At 39.3% G+C, this 12,452-nt stretch overlaps 1 protein-coding gene across 5 annotated transcripts in view; it reads left to right on the top strand.

Moving 5' to 3' along the window:
* Positions 1–12,452, top strand: part of DPP6 (dipeptidyl peptidase like 6) — a 936,540-nt gene that overhangs the window by 809,410 nt on the left and 114,678 nt on the right. For all 5 annotated transcript variants that reach the window (XM_075212137.1, XM_075212136.1, XM_075212134.1 and 2 more), the window contains one exon: positions 5,597–5,678. In XM_075212137.1, coding sequence (XP_075068238.1) covers positions 5,597–5,678 — 82 coding nt within the window. The remainder of the gene's footprint in view (positions 1–5,596; positions 5,679–12,452) is intronic.

The following is a 12,452-nucleotide window of genomic DNA, read 5'->3' as shown; positions in this document are numbered from 1 at the left end:
TCGATGAATGAACTTTTGTCACATTTCAATGCAGAAGATCACAGCTAAGGAGCCCGGAATATTGTGAAATACACTATATTTATTGCAGATATGTTTCCAGAAAATGCAGTAAGGTACAAACCGGATTGTGTATATATAGCATAGGGATTGCACAGAGATGCAGAAGGCAGATAACAGGAACAGGGCTAATGCAGGTGAACAGGTAGTTTGTAGAAATCCCTGAGAACAGGTGCACCAGGAGCACAACAAGGAACAGTACAACAAGGAACATATAGCAACAACAATGACCAGCATGGTACATGGGAAGGAACAGATATAAATAATGACACAGGTGTACCATTAACGACGAACAGAGATTAACTCCTACTAGTGAGTGAAAATGTCCATAGTGGAAGAGCAGCACCTCTGGCAGCATGGAGGTACTGCACCCAGGAACACAACCACAGCAAGACAAGCACAGTTCTAAACAAACATGAGCTGCAGAAGGCAAGCAGCATCCTATAGGGAAATGCTGCAAGGCAGACGGAGGCAGATCATGACAGCTTCATTGCCTTTATGGGGATGAGCGTTGTGCACAATAGCAATTTACACATTGAATAAACAGCTGCAAATCTTGACGTCGACATAGGCTTGACGTGTGCCCAGCAACATGTGGTGAAGAAAGAGAGCTGAAGTCCTAGTACAACGTGTGATGGTAGAAAGGTAAATACAAGGAAATAGGACCTTGTTCATGAAAGCTTACATCCTAGACACAAAGCAGAAGAGTATGGAGAAAGACTGGTAGGCTTCAATGAAGAGATGAGGTTGGAAAGCATGTTTGAAGAATTGGGGACAGGTGGATAGTCTGCTAGGGTGTGGGAGTGTGTTGTACAGATGGAGAACAGCACTGGAGAATATTGGAGGCAGGGTTACAAAGTGGTAATGAGTGTGGAAGTGAGGTGGTGATCAGTGGCAGAGCAGGGGGGGTGACATGGAGTGTGGGTAAATATGAGGTTGGAGATGTATGCAGGAGAGGAGTGGCTGAGTGCTTTGTAGGAGAGGGTCAATGAATACAGTTTATTTATTGAATACATTTATTGACCATGAGAGGTCTATATGTGAATAGCCAATAAGAGTAGTTTAACAGAATGCACCTCAAACACAGGGGCAACACAAGCTGAACTCCTGCGATTATGCACCTAATACTGGATCTGATCTGGTGATTAGCACAAATTATACAGTAACCAGTGGGGAGAGGCACATATTACAATACATTAATAGTGGTTTCATACTGCCGCCCCGGCAATATCCCGGGTATATGAACCCGGGATATTGCCGGGGCGGCAGAGGCTCTTACCTGTCAAATTCCCGGGTAGACCCTGTTCATACTGAACACAGGTCAACCCGGGTCTCCATGGCAACATCACAAGAGGAGCTCTGATTGGCTCTTGTGATGTTTTATTTTTTCAAACTTTAACATTATGTCTGGTGATTCCCGATTTGAAAAACCCGGGTCTCACCATTCATAGTGCGGGCAACTCGGGACGAATCCGGGAATTACCCCACCAAAAGTCTCAGGTCCAATTCCCAGGTCAGCGAACTCAGAAATTAGACCTGGGGGTAAATGTATGAACATGCGGGTTCTTCAACACCAGCGTGTTCGGCGATTAAATTTCAGGCGGCGCTGCATTGTAAAGGGAAGTTTCCCTTTACAAGGCAGCACCGCTTGAAATTTAATCGCCGGACACGCAGGTGTTGAAGAACCCGCATGTTCATACATTTACCCCCTGGAGTCATTCATACTGCAGCCTCGCCCTGGCAGAAACCAGGGTCGAGGTTACAGTATGAAAGGGGTATTAATGACTTTCATTAAAAAACACACCACCACCCAGTTTTTTAAATGACTTTGATTTATTACACTGCTAAACCTTCCAGCTGAGAAGTCCACTCTCATGATCCAAGGGCTTGGTCAGGCCCTCAGTGTTGCCCACAATAATGCCAGTAGGATCCACACATCTAAATTATGGAAAATGAACTATATGTCTTGCCAACTTAGTCCTGGCTATATTCTATATTACAAGGCTTCTTCTAGCAGTTCAGATTGTATTCCAGAATAGCGGTAGAAGAGAAAGCAAACAAGAGAAACAAAACATCTTCTTGATTATGATGAAAAAGTAATGCCGTCTCCTCATTGAGCAGATGGTGATTGTGTGTCCAAAGCTCTGCTTACAATGAGTAACATATTTCTTTGAATTGTGTTTGTCTGGCTGATGTGCTGAGCAGGAATGCATAGCTTTAGATTCTAGTTAACCCTCTGACATCTCCTACATTTCCTCCAATTGTTCTGCTGTGCTGAAGTGCTCCGGCGTTAACATTCCGGCTTGATGGGAATTTTGATGAGCAGCTGTGTCTTATTTCATGACGGAAATGTAGCGTGGAGTTGACTTCTAATATAAGTGAAGATTTATCTAACTGTGAGAGAACTCAGGAGTAGCAGAGAAGTTATAAATCTCACTCGTTCCAAGTTGCTGTTTGGAACCTGATAACCACAGCTGTGGATTTCTCACCAGAGGATTCAGCAGTGAATGAAGATACATCAACCTGACCCCTTTTATCTGTGAGTCTAGTCACTAACATAGAACTGACTTTCCAATTGACTTAACCTGGGCTCAGTTGCATTTTAATTAAAATGATTATGAAACAAGTGTTTTATCACGTAGTAATTTGAGGCCAGGTTAATTCAGTTGCAAATTAAGTGCGAAACTCAGAACTAGAGCTTGCAGATGATGCAATTAATTTATATGCACGTATCATAGGCAGATGCTACACAAACATGTAATTGAATTGTTTGTAGTGCAACTATGCACCATGTGTATTTCTTATAGATCTGACTTTAAATGACTGGCCTGGCAACTCTCAACAAAGGTACAAGAACTCTAAGTGGTGCACTCACTACCTAACCCCTATTATATCAGCAGTCAGTTTTATATTATGTGGGATCAGTAACAATTTATGTGGCCCAAAGGGTGCAGCTTATCAATGTAGGGTCTGCATCATGATTTAGGGCTTCATTCAAATGTAATAATCATGTTTTGGATACATCCAGGACCCAGGGGAGGGCTGGTAAATTTTAGCCCGGGGGCAAGACTCCACTCAGCAGCCTATTTGGAAAATTTGAAAGCAAACGCAGGTGGCCCAGCCCAAGATAGCCCACTATGGGACTGGCCCAGGGGGAAGATGCCCCTTGACCCCCAGCCCAGCCTGCCGTTGTCAGGACCTGTCCCAATTTTACAAATGGAGACTCTTAGGAGGTTTGCCATATGCTGCTATGTGATACTGTATGTTGCCCTTAGTCTGCAGGTACTGCTGTGAGACCACGCACTGTCCTGTGCCACTCTGTAATTATCTTTCATAACATACATTCCAGTTTAGGGCAGGTGAGTTGCTCTGGGCCTATAGAGCATTATGGTGCTTTTTTGGCATATGTTAAAGCTGCTCTACTAGGAAACTACATAACACTCACACTCAACACTGCGTTAAATAACAATTGAATAGCTTTTAACGCGGCGGGTTCTCAACCACCCTATACTTTCTATAGACCTTCAACTGGAGCGCCAGAGGACCGTTTCTTGAAAAAAAATGAAGCGTTAAGAATGATATTGAATTGCAAGTAAAGTTAACCCGCTCAAAAATTATGAAAAACAGCGGGAAAATTACTTAACACGCTCTAACAAAAATACTTGCTGACAATTGAATATGCCCCACAGTGTCAGATTTATAATCAGACACACTAAAATGTTGCTTACATTCTCTACTGGGGAGACTAAACCAACACCGCTAAATAGACCTGTTTTTGGTAGGCAGAACCATTTAAAAAAGGGGTGTGACATAATGATTTGGGGTGTGGCCATGGTTAAATACAAGTGGGCCCACTAAATATGGGGCGTGGCCTTCTTTTATACGTGAATGTTGGCAGACACTTATTAAACTATTGACGATTTAAGGCCCCGCTGATTACTAGTTACAAAATATACCGACGTAACGATCAATGTATGTTAAGGGCACCATTTGCGACTAGTGATATAATCTCATTTTACAAGGTTTTAATGTTTATCCGAGAAGGTTCATGCTTCACTCGTCAGTGTAATTGAATCTATTGCTTCTGAAAGATGAAACGGTGACTGCAACTGACAACACTCATCTGTTTCCTTGTCTGAATTATTAGTTTTAATCATTTTTTCCTCTACCTTTACTTGAACTAACATTGTAATAAAGCATTTGTTTTAATTATACAACAACATTTAAATTTTACATGAGCCTATTTACTAGCTTGTTGATCATATGTGTAATTTTCTCCCATCTCTGCGATGTGGCATTAAACTGAGATTAGTGATGGGGAAGAATCACTCACTAAAAACTAAATGGATGTCAGAGTGGATATTGAAATTACCTTCTATCCTTATTTGAAGTTTACGCGTACAGGAAAGAATTTTGCATATTGAGATTCTGATTAATGGCCCAAACATATAAAGAAACGATTCTGCTTGCTTCATTTTTAAAAGTTACAAAGGATTCCGAACCAGTATCAGTGTAGCTCTTACGGCACTGGTCATACCTTTGCAATATAGGGTTTTTCCACCTTTAATTTATTGACTTGTATAAAAAAAAATAGTAAAAATTAGAATAAAAATATAAAAACATACAAATATTTTTAACAATTATTCTCAAATTAACAATTGCTTTTTTAAAATAATAAAGAATTTTTTTCATTTATCCCGAGATGGCGAAAACAGAAGAAGGATTGCGGTGTTGCTTGTTACTTGCCCATGTTTTGCAAGACTCAATGAAACTTACCGTTGGTGTTGAGTTGTATACAATGTCCCCTGGTGCTCCACTGGTTACGTGTTTTTGTGCAATGCAGTAGGAGATAGTAACAATATGTATTGTTAGCAATAGGAACTGCAGTACAAGGTTAATTAAAAAATATATATAACATATGCTGTTCTGGCCAGAATCATATATTACATGCCTATATAACCTTTGGTGATAAAAACTTATGCTGAAACTGACATGGTTGTAAGCCCCTATGGGTATGAACAATCTCTATTGTATAAGGAGTCTTTTAAGGTTTATAAATCCAGCTCAAAGTGGTCTATAGATACTGATTATAAAGTCTCTATGGTCCATGAGATACAGTTCGTAAAAGTCTCAAGGTTCCTTTATACGGTAGTCAAATTAGCACACTGAAGAGTCCCAAGAGGGGGATAAAAGCACTTAAGGTTTGTAGCAGGGTGTCCTCCCCATAGTAATTCTGAATGGTGCGCAGGAGGCAGTCTGTAGGTAGTTTGTGTTAACTCATTCAAAAATATATGTAATAGAACATGGAAACCTGAACTGAACGATTCCCAGATACCTCAACCAAGCGATGCCATGATAGCACAAGTTTATACACATTTGACTAATGGTTAATACTTTTTAACCAAATAAAACAAGGATTGCGTTCTATTGCAGTGGTATAAAACTATAATATATGTATATGTTTGTATTAAATGTTAATGAGTGAGATAAGAAAACAGATGAATGATTTAATAATATTTGTTTTTGTTTTTCTATACAGTAAACTGACTGACTTAAACCCACCCGAGGTAGAGAAAGCGTATCTCCAGTATGCTGGATGGGGTCCTAGAGGTCAACAACTGGTGAGTCAGCATAGTTTCCAGTAGATAAATACCTTGTGAACATTCATGAACACTCTGCCTTGCTGTTATACATACTTACTGAGGCTGAAACACACAATCCAGCAGGAATAACCTTGTATAAATGCATAGAGAGGAAGAGGAAGGCAAAATAATAATACTCCAACAATACATGGGCCAATCTAATCTCACAGGTGGAAGACATCACCCCTGGTCCCATATATGACAATCTGATTCAGTCACTAAAGCCAGCTACCGATCCCATTCCTTGTAATAAAGACATCCAGTCCATTTGTTAATCCATCCAGTGAATCTGCCTTCGCTGCCTCAGAGTCAATACAAGTGTTTGTATTTACTCTTAATTTATTTATTTGACTTGCACCCATGGGGCTTTAGATTTGCCTTTAAAAATGCTAATTCAAATTCCAGTGAAACTTTTGACATGTGGTTGTAGACTTGTATCTTTAATGGCATTCGGGTGGCCAAATAACATCACTGCAAAGTTAAATGGAGCAAGCAACATTCGGAAAACTGCTACTGCACCAATCCCTGTAACATTGTGTGTGGGTACGTGGTCAGTGGAAATGAGTTACATTTTCATAGCCATTAACAACGCTAGTACAATGCATGAACTTGATGTCATTGCGTACAGGACCTCTATGTCTCACCTATAGACAGATTCCCAACACTAAACCCATGTAGGTGACATGGCCTAACTGCTGACTCATATAAAACGGTGGTTGATTCATGTACATTTATGGTCCTTTTCATGCAGGATGTGATTAGCTGTAGCAGCAGCACTGGATGCATGTCACCGTTTCTAAAATAATTTGCAATAAATGTATATGGATAATGGTATGTTATTCCTGTATCAAGCACTAAACAGTAGCTAAACTTCATCTTCTTCTATCTGTCAAGTGTTATAAGAGTATATATGCCCAGTTAAGATATAAACTCCAAGCCATTTTTTAAAATTCATATCTAAGAATTGCTAATAGAATTATCTGAGCATGATTCATATTAGTTGTTCTGCAGTTTTAGTAGAAATATATCCAATATTTAAGCTATTAATACTGTATATACATTTCTGCAGGAGAATTCATTCAACCTTTACGAAGTGATGTGGAAAAGAAGGTAGTTCACAGCCTCCTTATTCTTTTCTAGTTCAGACTGAACAGTTATAGCAGACCTTGGCAAGCAGTCAGCTGTCTGATTATTGATATACTTTATAAGCTTTAGTGCTGCAGGTAAATTGATACATTTAAATGCTGTTCTTTAGCAAGAAAGCAGAATATGTAATAGCAATGATTTCCAAATCATCCTATTATAAGACTGGAATATGTAGGAAACTACCATGGAGATATAAACTAATGTAAGAAGGTTTAGGTCCCTGTGAGCTGCAAGCATTTTCTGTGGCTTTCTTTCTGAACCTTAATTTGGTGCCTTTCTATACAGATAGTTTTGTTATAAAAGGCATAATATATATGTTCACAATGTAACTGTTTAAAAATTATATATTGTATTTTAATGGTACTACAAACTCACTGTGGTTCATCCTTTCTGGTAGATCTATTAGTGATTAAATAGGTGATATATGTCACTTTGGAAGCAGAAAGATTACAATCAGCAATACTCCCACTATATGTCTGGTATGCTTAAGTGGACCTGTACAAATACTGCCATGTTGTTAGCAGCATAAATGACATATTAATGCTTTATAAGTAGGTGGAAATAGAAGTATAACTGAAGAATAGACTTTGATGCAGTCAGTATGTTATGAACCCGGGGATGTTTGCTAGGTGCGCTACAATGTCCATTTTTAAAAATTAAGCAAACAATGGTAAATGCTGAATTTGGCGAACACTTTGCTGAAGCACCCCTTCTCCTTCAACTCCTTGGGGTATATTTACTAAACTGCGGGTTTGAAAAAGTGGAGATGTTGTCTATAGCAACCAATCAGATTCTAGCTCTCATTTTGTAGAGTGTACTTTAGTACACGACAACTAAATGACAACTAAAATCTGATTGGTTGCTATAGACAACATCTCTACTTTTTCAAACCCGCAGTTTAGTAAATATACCACCCTTGGCCTCTAATAGAACAGTGCCTACAATGTCCAATTTATCATTTGTTGGAATACTTGATTGGCTTTACCAATTAAAGATTATTACTGTTGAACTAAGTGTCTCTCAGATGTAGGACTAACTTTAATTTTGAATCAAGAACAGCTCTACAAAATTATAATATTGAAGGACACTTACAAAAACTGGTGCAAAGAAATTGTAGTGCAATTTATAAAATGAAAGCAAACTTCTGATTTGATATAGGTAACACTACCTTTCTCTTTTGTACCATAAATATCCTGAGTTGTTTATGTGAAATTACTAAGATTTCATTATATTTTGTTAATTTAAAGCTCTATTACTATCTATAACCGACTTGATCATTCTCTCCTTGCGGCTGTCTTCCCAAGAGCTGTGTGGTTTGTCTTACCGCCCCAGCCGAATCTTGGGGCTGTGTGAGGCTATAGATGGGAGGGGGTTGAGTGGTAGGAGCAATCAGAGGATATTGCGACTTCTAAATCATCCTCGATCTCACACTCCCCATCTAGAGCCATATTCAATTGGCAATCTGAAAAGTTCTACCACTTAGGTAGTAATGTAGTTTTAATTAAATAATGTGCCCCAGGGGGAAGCTTTGCAATTTAAATCCTATAACTTGCTCAACTTCGGCCCAGATTTTTGTAAGAGAAAGCCCCCCCCCCCCCTTCCCCCCTGGATCCCACCATGATGACTATATACACATTCTACAGTAGTTGTCAGTCCAGTAAACACAAAGTAAATGTCTCTTAGCTTCTGTGGTGCTACAAATACAGTATTAAGACACATACTGTAATGGAAAATCAAATAATGAAGAACAATGACAGAGGGACTTTTAACACAGCCATATATATTATGTTCAACCCCTGGGATCATTGCTACTTATGTGGAATCATTAGCAAGCGATTTGTCTAGTGATCAATGCTATTTATTGATATATTCATTTGTTATAGAAATTCTTGTGCCGTTTATACAAGTAACCATACAATAGGGAAAAAAGGACTTTTCAGCTTATATCTAGTGTGTCTAGTAATATCATCTACATCAGTACTTAGCATGTCTTACATTATATCACCACATACGCTCTGTGTGAGGGAAAAATAGTAGCAATCATAATAATAATAATAAGTAATAGCCCTTTCATAGATTATATAATGATGGGCAATGCTGAAATTAAATTCCACTGCTGGATCGTGTTGAAATTAGCAGACTTATCTAGTAATTAGCCATAGTTCTGTCTGCAGAGATTACTTAGATATTTCTTGTGATACATCTTACACTATGATGACAGATACATTCACCAGTGAACTGGGTGAGAGAATGGACCCATATGGGGGTATAACAGCCTTCCCTAGGGGTTCTAATGGGATGATATTTATTACTAGTGTACTTTGAGAGACCTTACAAGAGGAAAGGGTAGCTCTAAAGTAAATCCTGCACTGTGACACAAATTACTAGTAACATCCTCAAACTCCCAATCACACCTGTACCCCAGCCATTTAATTTCCATCCTAAAGTCACATAGACACATCACCAAGATCTGCTCCACCCCAGAACATACCCAAGAACCAATATACAATATATACATATACAGTACATGTGCTGCCCAATCAAAGAGTATTCTAATGTAAGTGCCTATCATCATATCTGATGAAGAGACAGGACAGAGTTACAAACGCTGGAACCGATACTGCTCATAAGTTAAACAACTCATTACATTTCTTTTATGCTCCATCTGGTGTCCATGATCATTATTGCAGTTGATACTGTACACTTTATCTCACGTATCATCATTCTAAAAGACATGTGCTTTATCTGTCACTACATCTGAAGTGGCTGCCAACTTAAGGGGCCCATAGAGGAACATGTTTTTAAGGTACATTTCACTAGAGTCAAAACACCTTTTATCTTTGATTCTTTATCTCCTGCATGTTTGTTTCTTTCCAGTGTTAAAGTGGCCAGGGAAAGAGCCATCACATCGTCCTTATGATCACAGCATCACAGAGTATTTAAGGAGGGAAGTAATGGGCTCCCCATTTATCTGAGTGAGTTAGTGAGGACAGGGTTACATGTTACAGAGGCAGTATCATAATGAGGGGAGGGTAATAGAGGCAAGAGTTAGATAGCGAAAGGAGCAGTGTTTCCCAGCAGCACAGAGTAGTACGTTCCTTTGTACAATGCCCCTTCTGCTGCTGGATACTCTTTTGTTACATGTAGAGTTATGAAGCCTACTGAGAAATACCCTGCTTTTGTCTTGTGAATATGGTGCTACAGTGTGCCAACCAAATTTTCGAAATGACCTTCCTTGCTCTGTTATTCTGTGTATTTACTTTGATGGAAACCCTCTAGTCATGCCAGGCAGACACCTGTAGGTGATTAGGACGCCATCAATCTTTTCTACCTAAATTGAGAAATAGATCTACATGACACATAAAGGCCTATAAATAAAAAACCTGCAGCACTTAAAATAATCAATCCATTTATGTGGTACATCTCAGGGCTATTGATTAAGGCAGAGAAAGGGACTGTAAGCAAAGTGCTTTTATGTAGATGTTAATGTCTTCCAAATGAATAACAATAAGGAGAGAGATAAACAAATGGAGGCCTGAGTTCATTAACTGGTTGATAAAAGTTTATTTTAGTTTTTAACATTCTGCAAGAGCAAGGTTAGCCAACCACAGCGTTTAAAATATTCACATTATAAACAAAGGAGTAATTATTGGACAACATGACAAAAATACATATTTCATTAAAAAAAGAAATATATTAAAGGAGAACTTCTGTAAAATAAACTATATTGTCAGCTTAAAACTGTTCAAATCAAGAAGAAGAGGTTAGCAATTCTGCCTCACAGCGCTGGGGTCATGAGTTCTATTCCCGTCCATGGCCTTATCTGTGTGGAGTATGGAGTATGTTCTCCCCTTGTTTGCGTGGGTTTCCTCTGGGGGTGCTTCGGTTTCCTCCCACATTCCTAGGTTAATTGGCCGTTTGTGTGTGTGTGTGTGTGTGTGTGTGTGTGTGTGTGTGTGTGTGTGTGTGTGTGTGTGTGTGTGTGTGTGTGTGTGTGTTAGGGAATTTAGACTATAAGCTCCAATGGGGCAGGGACTGATGTGAGTGAGTTCTCTGTACAGCGCTGCAGAATAAGTAGCGCTATATAAATAAATGATGATGATGGTATGTACTGAGAACTGGAGATGGCTGCCAGGTATTTCCTGTCAGCTAGCATTTGCTGAATAGCAAGTGGATGGCAGTGATGTCATTTCCGCCAACCACACATAGCATACATCTACAGTCAGTAACCCCCTTCTCATCAACTAGCGGTACACAGAGCTGTATTGGACTGTTGCAATGCAGCTGATTGGTCAACAACATTTGGGGGTATATTTACTAAATGGCAGGTTTGAAAAAGTGGAGATGTTGCCTATAGCAACCAATCATATTCAAGCTATCATTTATTTAGTGCATTCTACAAAATAAAAGCTAGAATCTGATTGGTTGCTATAGGCAACATCTCCACTTCTTCAAACCCGCAGTTTAGTAAATCTAGCCCCTGGTGTTTGGCAGTGATGTCACTTCCGCCAACCATGCATAGCATACATCTACATTCAGTAACCCCCTTCTCATCAACTAGCGGTACACAGAGCTGTATTGGACTGTTGCAATGCAGCTGATTGGTCAACAACATTTGGTGTTGTACGGGCAGCACAGTGGGTTAGTGGTTAGCACTACTGTCTCACAGCATTGGGGTCATGAGTTCAATTCCCGACCATGGCCTTATCTGTGTGGAGTTTGTATGTTCTCCCTGTGTTTGCGTGGGTTTCCTCCGGGTGCTCCGGTTTCCTCCCACACTCCAATCTACATACACTACATACTGGTAGGTTAATTGTCTGCTATCAAATTGACCCTAGTCTCTGTGTGTGTGTGTGTGTGTGTGTGTGTGTGTGTGTGTGTGTCTTATTGAATTTAGACTGTAAGCCCCAATGGGACAGGGACTGATGTGAGTGAGTTCTCTGTACAGCGCTGAGGAATTAGTGGCGCTATATATATATATATATATATATATATATAAATGATGATAATGAGTGTACTTTGATGTCTTCTCCAGGCTTCTATTCCTGGAGAAACAATCATTACTACCACCGTAGCTTCTGAATGAGGGGCATTCCAGACATTACTTCTAGTGGTTGAGGGGAGGGGTTTAATTGTACAATTGAATAGAAACACTTCACTGTAAACACTGACTTGCTGACCCTTTCTTACCTGGAATCCTGTTATCCAGAAAATTCACTAAATCTGAAAAGTAAGAAGTAAATAACTGCTGGTGCTCATTTCCATCTGGGTGAACACTCAGAACATATATTGGAAAAGTGAATATGTTGTGTTAGAAGCAAGTCTAAATGCTTCCAGTCTTAAGTTAGTTAGTAGAGATATGACTTAACGGAGTTAGTAGCAAATACTAAAGTATTACCTTATTTCTACACAATACAATAATGTTGTGAAGTGTCTTATATCTCTGTTATTAATAACTTCTAAAGTTGCATTTTCAACATAAAATCTAATTGCATACAAATACAAAATACAAATTACATTAAATACAAACATCTTCTGTTTGTCTCCCCCCCCCCCCCCCCCCCCCCAAGAAATAAAACCAGAAAAGCACCATTCTTCTTCCGTTAT

This window comes from Mixophyes fleayi, chromosome 5 (genome assembly GCF_038048845.1).
Source record: "Mixophyes fleayi isolate aMixFle1 chromosome 5, aMixFle1.hap1, whole genome shotgun sequence".
Taxonomy (NCBI): Eukaryota; Metazoa; Chordata; class Amphibia; order Anura; family Limnodynastidae; genus Mixophyes; species Mixophyes fleayi.
The sequence above is the reverse complement of the archived record's forward strand: the minus strand, read 5'-3'. Positions and strand labels throughout refer to the sequence as shown.